Source organism: Boleophthalmus pectinirostris, unplaced genomic scaffold (genome assembly GCF_026225935.1).
Source record: "Boleophthalmus pectinirostris isolate CB_2022bp ecotype Guang Dong unplaced genomic scaffold, ASM2622593v1 HiC_scaffold_17, whole genome shotgun sequence".
In the NCBI taxonomy this organism is placed as follows: Eukaryota; Metazoa; Chordata; class Actinopteri; order Gobiiformes; family Gobiidae; genus Boleophthalmus; species Boleophthalmus pectinirostris.
This window is the reverse complement of record NW_026571115.1, coordinates 36,793,170-36,803,800: the sequence shown is the minus strand read 5'-3', so window position 1 is coordinate 36,803,800 and position 10,631 is coordinate 36,793,170. Positions and strand designations below refer to the sequence as shown.

The 10,631-nt window shown below is 43.5% G+C and overlaps 1 protein-coding gene across 3 annotated transcripts; it reads right to left on the bottom strand.

Moving 5' to 3' along the window:
- Positions 1–848: 848 nt before the first annotated feature.
- LOC129408585 (E3 ubiquitin-protein ligase TRIM39-like) lies at positions 849–5,850 on the bottom strand. Of its 3 annotated transcripts, none has more exons than XM_055152462.1 (2): positions 5,778–5,850; positions 849–2,928 (listed from the first exon to the last, which is right to left on the bottom strand). In XM_055152462.1, exon 2 carries the CDS (start codon positions 2,924–2,926, stop codon positions 1,277–1,279), a length of 1,650 nt encoding a protein of 549 aa, XP_055008437.1. In that variant the 5' UTR covers positions 2,927–2,928; positions 5,778–5,850; the 3' UTR covers positions 849–1,276. The 3 variants fall into 3 exon arrangements, with proteins under 3 accessions (XP_055008437.1, XP_055008436.1, XP_055008435.1); XM_055152461.1 differs by lacking the exon at positions 5,778–5,850 and adding an exon at positions 4,066–4,184; XM_055152460.1 differs by lacking the exon at positions 5,778–5,850 and adding an exon at positions 4,066–4,086 and having other exon boundaries at positions 849–3,364.
- Positions 5,851–10,631: the final 4,781 nt, after the last annotated feature.

Below are 10,631 nucleotides of genomic sequence, written 5' to 3'. Positions count from 1 at the left end.
CTACTACTGCTACTACTGCTGCTACTACTACTACTACTACTACTACTACTACTACTACTACTACTACTACTACTACTACTACTGCTGCTACTACTACTGCTACTGCTACTACTACTACTACTACTACTACTACTACTACTACTACTACTACTACTACTACTACTACTACTACTACTACTACTACTACTACTACTACTACTACTACTACTACTACTACTACTACTACTACTGCTACTACTACTGCTACTACTACTACTGCTGCTACTACTGCTACTACTGCTACTACTACTGTACTACTACTACTGACTACTGCTACTACTACTGAGAGGCTACTACTAGACTACTCCCTCTCTACACAGACACTTCCTCCAGCTCCTCCTCTGGGACCCGAGTTGTTCCCAGGCCAGTCCAGAGACAGAGTCCCTCCAGCGGCTCCTGGATCTTCTGGTTTCTTCTTCCAAATGTGTCTTGGTACAACTGAAGTGATGTAAAACTAACACTTTTAAACACTTTAAACCTTTATATATTAACTGTTAGAGAAGTTGTGGCTTCTGGACAGTCCCGGTCTGGTCTCGGTCTGGTCCCAGTCTGGTCCTGGTCTGGTCCTGGACCTGGATCAGTCCTGGTTCAGTCCGACATCACAGTCACTGAAGTCACGTAAACAGGAAACGGTCGTTATCTGTTTGTTTTTTTCATTTTTCATTTAAACACAAAATCAAAAACTGAAAAATCGAATCATCTGTTTTTTCATTTTGGTTTTGGAGACAAATAATGAAGAAAACAGTTGTTTTTTCATTTTCTTATTTTTGTTTTTATATTGAAAAACAAAAACACACGCTGGACTTCACTACTGTTTTATGTTTTATTTATTTCATTTGGTGCATTTGAATTTACTTTTATTACAGATGAGTTTTACCAGTACAATGTCAATTCTTATTTTCTTGACAATAACTCAGATTCTTTTCAGTCCAGTTCAAAATACAGAGTAAAAAGTACCAGAGTAAAATGTACTCACATAAAGTACCTCAAAATTAGACTTAAAGAGGAAGTATTATGCAAAATCATCAGGACATAAATGTACAAAAACATGACACAAAACTGTTCACAGAAACCGGACAAACCTGATGTTGTGATGTGGCTCTGAAGGGGGAGTGACTTAGCACGAGGAGCAAAAGGAGGGAGGACAAAACAACAAAAGGAACATGTTGATCTAAATCTGTTGTGTTACAGTTAATAGTCCAGAGAAGTCACATCCCCGTCTTTAAGTTCACTACTTTTACTTTTGTACTTTGTCACGACTCAAAGTCTCCACTGCAGTGACGACCAGAGGAGCAGAGTTTGAACCTCCAAAATTGTTACCGGGACTGAAAAATGGAAACAGTTTCTCCCTGAAGCAGCAGCGAGTGAAGGAGAAGAGGAGATCTGCAGAATCTGTGTCATAAAAGGAAACCAGACCCTCCCCATAGTCCACAAACACCCCGACCTTCTGAGGAGCTCTCTGAGGAAACAGACGGACAGAAGGGCCAGCACAAGCGTTGTACTCATCTTTGTTTCTTAAGATGATGCACCACAGTCCACGTTTAGGATTTAAAGTGATCTTTCCCTTCCTGTTGATGGATTCTTGGGCCACTCCTAAATCCCACTCTGTTTTCCCTTTGACCTGAACCTCAAAGTAAAACCTGCCTGAAGAAAAACTCTGTTTTCCTAAAACACAAACAACACGATCAAACCTCAGAGGAGAATCTGGGAGTTTCTTCTCCACATTAGTGTCATGAACCTGTTTGAGATCTTCAGACAGAGCAAGATCAGGATGAGCCGTGTCTGGGTCCAGAGTCACCTCCACCGCACTCTGCTGCGCTCTCCTCAGCTCAGCTTTCTTAGACTCTGAGGCCAGTTCTTTAAAGTGTTTGTTAAACTCCTGAGGGAGACTGTTCTTCAGCTCAGACAGAGCCCGGGACACACTGCCCTCACACGTCTCCGGCTCAAAGTTCACGCTGCTCCACTCCTTAAGCCCAGCAGGGGGCGTGAGTGCAGGGCAGCGCTGTAGAAAGTGGAGGGGGTCTTCAGAGCGTGAGAGACGTTGGGCCTCAGCGCTGCTCTGCTCCAGATCACAGATCTCCTGCTTCAGCCGCTGCAGCAGATCCTGGGCTCGTCTGTGGCTCCGGCTCTGCTTCTCCTGGAGCTCCTCTAAGAAGAGGTCCATACTCCTCTGAACAGACTGCATGAGAGCAGTGAAGACCTGCAGCCCCGCAGACCTCTCTCTGACGGCCTCTGTCTCACTCAGCTCCAGGAGCCTCTGGATCTCCAGGATCTTCTGCCTCCTCTGCTCCACCATGTGCACAAAGGACCTCCTGCACTCACACACCTCCTCCAGAGACAACAGCTCATGGTTCTTGTGCTCTAGAAGGACACACACGGTACAGACGCAGCTCTGGTCAGTGTCACAGAAGAGCTCCAGGGGGCGCTGGTGTGTGGGACACATCCTGTCTTCCAGGTTTTCCACAGGCTCCATCAGCTGGTGTCTTTTCAGCCCAGAGACTGTGAGATGAGGCTGGAGGTGGCTCTCACAGAAGGAGGACAGACACACCAGGCAGGACTTGAGGGCCTTCAGCTTGGGCTCAGAGCACACGTCACACTGCACCTCTTTAAAGACGGACTTGTTGTCCATAGAGCTGCTCTTCTTCTTCTCCAGCTTAGACGCTGAGACCACCTCCTTCAGGAGCGTGTTGATCTTGAGCTGTGGTCTTCTGTGGAACATCTCTTTACACACAGGACATGTGCAGGGTCCATCAGTGTCCCAGGCCTGAGAGATGCAGCGTCGGCAGAAGTTGTGTCCACATGGAGTGGACACTGGCTCAGAGAACACCTCCAGACAGATGGAGCACTTGAACATCTCCTCAGAGCTCTGGTCTCTGGTGGAGGACATGTCTGAAACAGAGCAACAATAGTGACTCAGACTAAAGTCAAGACTCTTATTGTGACAGGAAAGAGGTGAAGAGCTTTTATTTTGGAAGGCTTCAGGAGGATGTGGTGAGGAAGACTGGACTAGAAGAATAAGTTTGTGTTGTGACCATAGACTGTTTGTGACTGATATCGAACACGGTTTAAGGAAAAGGCTGAGACTCAACGTCACCATGACGACAATAAAAACAACAGAACGTCATTTGAGCTCAAAAACACCACAGTGTCCTGAAGATGACATCGCCGTCACTTTTCTAAGCACAAGTGTTGAGAAAAAGGTCACATTTGATTTGTTCAGAGTCACTTGTTGTTGAAGTTGTGACTCTTGTGATCAGGTGGTATCTGGGTGATAAGAGTCAGGTCTGTGGAGATGCGAGCTCAAAGAAACAAGGCTTGTTTTTCACTGCAATAAACACAAGCAAAAGGAAACGTGCTTTGACTGAAGTGAATGTAACGTGAAGAACAAAACATGAAATAATCCAAATGTGGAGTTTTCAAAGCAACACAAAAATGAGACAAACTAAATGAGACGTGAAGGAGCCGCAAGAAACAAATGTTCAAATCATCATTTCAGATTTCAGTCACAGAAGCTTTTGTCACTTTAGACTCACTCACAGTGGGAAGAGGAAACACAACTTTTACTCCACTAACAGTACTGCTACTTCACTACAAATATTACTGGAGTAGGAGTAAAAGTATCTGTGAAATGGTGATCTTTGTGACACTGACATGAGATTGTGGTTTATGTTTTTATAGTCGTGTTATTCATGTTCATGTTCAAAGTTCATGTTTCAAAGGAGCATAAAGGTGTGAGAGGATCAGGTGATGAGCCAAACTCATCCAGAATCTCATGTGTTTCTGAACATGTTTGTTGCTTTTCCACACAATAAGAGCCCATGGAGACACTGGGAGGGCATCTGACACACAGAGACATGTTCTAGACGTCTGAACTACAGAGTGAGCAGCTTTTCGTTAATCAGAGTCAGACTGTGGAGTTTACAGTCACTCACTTCAATCACTGCAGAATTTACATGAAGTTAAACGTGAACCCATTAACAAGAACTCATGATTATGATTATTATTATTAATATTAATAACACTGACCTGTAGTTTGTGTGTTGAGGGTTTGACTCCGCTGAGGTTCCTTTGAGCAAATGCAGAGTGTTTCCTGGTTCAGTGTGTTTGAGCAGAGGGAGGAGCTGCTGTGTCCTGCCCTCCTCCTGTAACGTTAAATTAATTTTTTTTATTCCAAAAGAACCAAATTTTGCGTTGACAAAAATCACAAATTCTGATATTTTCTGATATGACAAAAGCAGAGCAGTGTGTGTAGTGTGTGTGTAGTGTGTGTAGTAGTGTGTGTAGTGTGTGTGTAGTGTGTGTAGTGTGTGAAGGATCATTTGATTTTGAAACAAGTGCCGCTGCATCTCTCCAGTTCTCACTGTGGCAGATTGTGTCAAGAGTCCCACACCAGGTCGTGTCAGAGTCCCGCACCAGGTCGTGTCAGAGTGCCGCACCAGGTCATGTCAGAGTCCCACACCAGGTCGTGTCAGACTCCCACATCAGGTTGTGTCAGAGTCCCACACCAGGTCGTGTCAGAGTCCCACACCAGGTCGTGTCAGAGTCCCACACCAGGTCGTGTCAGAGTCCCGCACCAGGTTGTGTCAGAGTGCTGCACCAGGTCGTGTCAAAGTCCCGCACCAGGTTGTGTCAGACTCCCCCACCAGGTTGTGTCAGAGTCCTGCACCAGGTCGTGTCAGACTCCCGCACCAGGTCATGTCAGAGTCCCGCACAAGGTCAGGTCAGAATCCCGCACCAGGTTGTGTCGGAATCCTGCACCAGGTTGTGTCAGACTCCCACACCAGGTTGTGTCATCTCCCACACCAGGTTGTGTCAAAGTCCCGCACCAGGTTGTGTCAGACTCCGACACCAGGTTGTGTCAGAGTTCCGCACCAGGTTGTGTCAGAATCCTGCACCAGGTCGTGTACCCGCGAACAGAAGAGAGAGAACCTCGAGCAGGAGCACATGGAGCAGGTATCCACAAAGTGCGATCGGGCGACGGCCGCACTTACCTCCGTGTGACACAGAACTCTGCACCGATTCTTTTGCTTGTGGTCACCAGACGGTCTACACAGGCGCACCTTAGTCCTGAGTTAGTCCTGGGTTAGTCCTGGTTCAGTCCTCGGTCAGTCCTGGGTTAGTCCTGGGTTAGGCTTGGGTTAGTCCTGGGTCAGTCCTGGGTTAGTCCTGAGTTAGTTCTGGTTTAGTCGTGGGTCAGTCCTGGGTTAGTCCTGAGTTAGTTCTGGGTTAGTCCTGGGTCAGTCCTGGGTTAGTCCTGAGTTAGTTCTGGGTTAGTCCTGAGTTAGTCCTGGGTGGGCCCGTGCAGGACTCTGGGTGGGGTCACGTTGGTCTTAGTACCGCAGTGATTGACTTTTGTGGTTTATGTTTTTATAGTCGTGTTATTCATGTTCATGTTCAAAGTTCATGTTTCAAAGGAGCATAAAGGTGTGAGAGGATCAGGTGAGATCTGAGTCTGAACTACAGAGTGAGCAGCTTTTCTTGAATCAGAGTCAGACTGTGGAGTTTACAGTCACTCACTTCAATAATATTACATTCATGTTCCACAAAAACAAACTTATACAAACAACTTCTGAGTAAAAAAGTGAAGAAGAACTAAAGTTGAACTGAACCAAATCAACAACAGAATCTGACTGAACTTTAGTCCCATTAAAGAAGTACTACAGTAAAAGTACAAGAACCAGGAGGACGAGATGTAGTAGTAGTAGTAGTAGTAGTAGTAGTAGTAAAGTAAGACTGACCTGTAGTTTGTGTGTTGAGGGTTTGACTCCGCTGAGGTGCCCTTGAGCAAATGCAGAGTGTTTCCTGGTTCAGTGTGTTTGAGCAGAGGGAGGAGCTGCTGTGTCCTGCCCTCCTCCTGTCTCTGTGTGTCAGATGCCCTCCCGTCCTCCTGTCTCTGTGTGTCAGATGCCCTCCCGTCCTCCTGTCTCTGTGTGTCAGATGCCCTCCCGTCCTCCTGTCTCTGTGTGTCAGATGCCCTCCCGTCCTCCTGTCTCTGTGTGTCAGATGCCCTCCCGTCCTCCTGTCTCTGTGTGTCAGATGCCCTCCCAGTAAGGACCAAGCATGAATAGATAAACAGTGTGGTTCTTCGCTGCCATGAGGCCTGACAACAAAATCCTTCGCTTGGCCACTTTGAGTTTGACTTGTGAGAGGTTATTTAAAATCAACACGTCCGGTGAACAAGGTCCTAGTGCACAGGTGTCAAACATAAGGTCCAGGGGCCAGATCCGGCCCTCCAAGACCTTTAATGTGGCCCTTGGCTGATTTTCTACTAAAATATTTTAATTATATTTTCTATTAAAATGGTGTTAATTTTGTGTGGTGTTTATCACAGCAGCGTCTCCAGTGTCTCTGTACGTGGCCCCTCCCACCAGAGCAGCACAAATGAAGACTTGTCTCTTTCCAAACGCTCTTAAAGGACGATCGTTTTGACTGTTGACCGTGACACCCTCATCAGAAAAATGTCCAACATGAGAAAAGTGGAGCCGAGTGCAGGATTTTACAACAAAAATTGACTTATTCCTGTTTACAGACAAGTTCATGTTAAAACTTTGTGTTGAATTGCATTTTTTTTTTCTTAAAGTTTCAGGTTGTTCATAATATTATAATATTTTGTAAAAGAAAGAGTTCATCTATTAAAAAAGATTTCTGTAATAGATTTGTGTTTCTCTGCACAAATATTTGAACTTATTGTTATTTTTGGGGTTTATATGACATGAGTTTTCTGATCCGGACACTTTGGGATCAAAGTCGGTTGGACACGACGCCCGGAACAAAATGAGTTTGACTCTCCTGCAATAAAAGATACAAAATTGACATAAACAGCACGTTTTCATTTTCACGACTGTTCACTAAAGGACGTGACGGACGGACAAACTGTTGGCTAATGCTAATGCTAATACTAATGCTAATGCTAACGTTGTTTATCGGGACGTGTTCAGCGGCGCAGAAATTCTCACCTGTTGAGTTTTTTCAGGTCACATTATTAAAATATTACAACAAACTCAGATGAAACTCGACCAGAACCAGAACCAGAAGCAGAACTCCAGAGAGTGTTGATAATTCAGTCCGTTTGTCGTTTGTTCATTCCTTTTTCAAAATAAAACCAAAAATAAGAAAATGAAAAAGAAAAAAAAAAAAAAAAGTTTTCTTCATTATTTGTCTGCAAAACCAAAATGAAAAAAACAGATAATTATTTATTTTTATTTATTTATTTCAGTTTTTGATTTTGTGTTGAAATGAAAAATGGAACGAACTGAACCAGGACTAAACCAGGACTAAACGTGGCAATTGCCCGATCGCGTTTTGTGGACAAACTGCTCGGCGTTTTCTCTCTTAAGTCCAAGATTAGTCCTGGTTTAGTCCTGACCCACCTGTGTGTAAAAAAAAAAAAAAAAACGTGAAACAAGGAGACTGCGAAAGATGAGTCGCGATATATCGAAGGACGACTGTAGCTCAATGTCAGATTCAGATTCAGAAAACTTTATTGATCTCATAAGGCAATTCATTAGCAGCATCTCAGAGCAGTTCTCACTTCTCACAAACACAAACAAACACAAACACAGTGTGTCAGTCCATTACATCCACCAGTGCAACTCTAGACTAAACTACAAATTACAGTGCAAAACTTTCAGAAAACTGCGCCCTTAGAATTTAACAAATATAGTCTTTGCTGCCCTCGTTTGACGACGCTTTCAGTGTTTAGGTCAAATTTCAGTTTATTGTCCAGATATTTGTAACTATCAACTATTTCAACATCATCACCGTGGACGACACTGACACTGTGGGAAGGTGCACGTCTAAAATCAATCACCATGTCCTTAGTTTTGGCAAAGTTCAAGTCCAGGTAGTTTTCCTCACACCACTGGACAAACTGCTCCAGCGCAGGACCATGATTTCCCTCAGATCCTGAAAGCAGCGACACCAGGACCGTGTCATCCCAATATTTGATGAGGCGTCTGTTTTCCTCTGAGGATCTGTCCGTGTACAGAATAAAAAGGAGAGGAGACAGAACACAACCCTGAGGAGAGCCAGTGTTGGAGATGGAGGGAGGAGACCATTGCCCATGAACAAAAACACGCTGGACCCTGTTGGTAAGAAAATGTAAAATCAATAAAAGAAGCTGATCTGGGAGATTAAAATCTGAAGCCACAGTCTCTGAATCAGAATGTGGGGCTGCATTTTGTTAAAAGCAGAGGAAAAGTCTGCAAATAAAAGTCTCACACGGGCCCCTGAGTTTTCAAGATGCTTATAAACAGTGTTCAATAAAAACAGTTTTGCATCCTCCACTCCCCGATTAGACTGATCTGCAAATTGTGTTGGATCCAGTTTTCCTTCAGTTCAAAACAAAATGTGAGTCTTTAAAATCTGTTCCAAAGTTGAGCCGTTATAATGTTTGTCCACCAGATGGCGCCAGTGCACTTTGCTTAAACAATGTTATGTGCAGTGAGACAAATTAATTTGAATGTGTAATTTCGTGTTCAACATAGATTAAAACCAAAATTCAGGTTTATGAGATTTGTTGTTGATAAAATAGTAATTCTTGATCAGATTAGAGATTGTCATAAACGGTTGAAAGGTTAAAAGGAGTAAAAGGTAAGAACTGTAAGAGCTCATTGTTTTTATTTCTTTTTTGTTGTTGTAGTTTTTACGTCGTGTTCACAAACAAGGCCCAGAAATAAAAGTTGTGAACTGTCAGTATATGAGAGCAGCGTTTGACCCGGGACGCTACACCGGGAGCGTGGACAGACGGAGCTGGAGTCCCGTCGGTTTGAGCTCCCGAGGCAGAAGTGAAGTGGAGTAACGAGTCCCATTTGAAAGTGTTTTGGTTTTATTGTGTGTTTGTTCAGTTAAACATCGACGTGTGTGTGTTGGATTGTGTCAGAAAAACCATGGACGCAGTGTTTAGACTTGGTAAAACTATATATCAATGTTCTTGGAGGACAAGGACTTACTCCTTTTGAAATGATATATGGACGAGTTTATAAGTTACCACAGTTTAAAGAAATATGGAAAGAAGAAAATGAACATACTTTAGCAGATTATATGCAGAGGATGTTTAAAATTCAACAAATGAGTGCCGACCAAGACCCAAACTTACCTTTACAGGAAGACGAGTTGGTGAAACCAGGGGATTGGGTCCTGATCCGAAGTATAAAAAGGAAGCATTGGCACTCACCCAAGTGGGAAGGACCTTACCAAGTGTTAATAACAACTACAACGAGCTTAAAAGTAATCGAGTGTGAGAGGTGGATTCATATGTCACATTGTAAAAAGGTGATACAAAATGACGAGTAAAAACATACTTTATGCTATATGCATGTTCCTTCTCACTATGACTGCGATATTAGCTACACTCGCATTATGGTATAGGTTGGAGCCTGCAGGTAAAAGCAAAACCGACCTTTCAGAAAAGCCAGCAACCAAACAAGAAACACACTCCTACGTGTATGTGGGAGGCCCAATTGTAATGACAAATTCTAATGTGACCAGAACAAAACGCGAAGCAAAAGGACAATGTGCACCGAAAAAACATTACAGTTTTGGAGTTCAAATTTGCATTCCTACTGGAACTATCACTACCATAACTATCCCTTTAAGCAGCCTTAAAGAGGGGAAAGATGCAAAGAATGGAATTGAATATGCTAATGAGTATTGGTACTTAACTAATGATCAGTTGAGCCAAGGGTGGGATACGTTAGTGGCAGATCAAGATAACAAATGGACTCCACAACAGGCAAAGACTAAATGGGCGGTGCGACAGGCAGAGCTCCTAACCTTAACCAAAATGGGATTAAACCTTGTATTAACTGTGAATAATGTGAAGAGAAACTTAACATCTAATGGTGAAGAATGTTGGGGGTTTCTACTGAGGGTTTACACGGCAGGAACAGATCCAATCTATAAGTTATTCATATGTGAGATGCCACCAAAAACCACAAAGGACACATCCACAGAACCGGTCTTAAGTCCCTTATTACAAGGAAGTGGAGTAAAAGTTAAAGCTACAGCAACACTCACTAAAGAACAGGTGTTTAACATTGCAACAGGCATGTCTGACTATGGAAACAATTGGCTAACTATGGTAGAACAGGCTACAAAGCATGTAAATAAGGACTGCGTTGCCTGTATGGGACCGCGACCCCTTCTGAGGATGGTTCCAACACCTCCTGAGTTAACCACACAATGTATAGAAGAGATATTGACTAAGACAACACCTAATAAAGAATGCGCGGAGTGGGACGCGGTGTACCCGTTGACCAAGCCTGAAAAACAAAAACCCATTTTTGCTGCTAAATTACCAAAAGCAAATTATACCTGCGCTATACGCTCAAATTCAGAAGCCAATGTATTTGGTTCAATTGATGTGAACTTTTGTGCAAGGACTCTGAACACTACTGGAGCCCTACCTAAAATACGTAGCGACATCTACTGGTATTGTGGAGGAAAAATACTTAGAGGAAACTTACCAACTGAGTTCACTGGTGTTTGTGCTTTGGTTAGTTTGATTATACCTATAGAAGTAATACCTTTAGAATCAGAACAACTGAAAACATTTGTGAAACAGATACCAGGTGGGGAACATAAGGATTGGA

Coding starts and splice junctions, on each gene's coding strand:
- LOC129408585 (XM_055152460.1), bottom strand. CDS start 3,136: ATGGTGACGTTGAGTCTCAGCCTTTTCCTTAAACCGTGTTCGATATCA.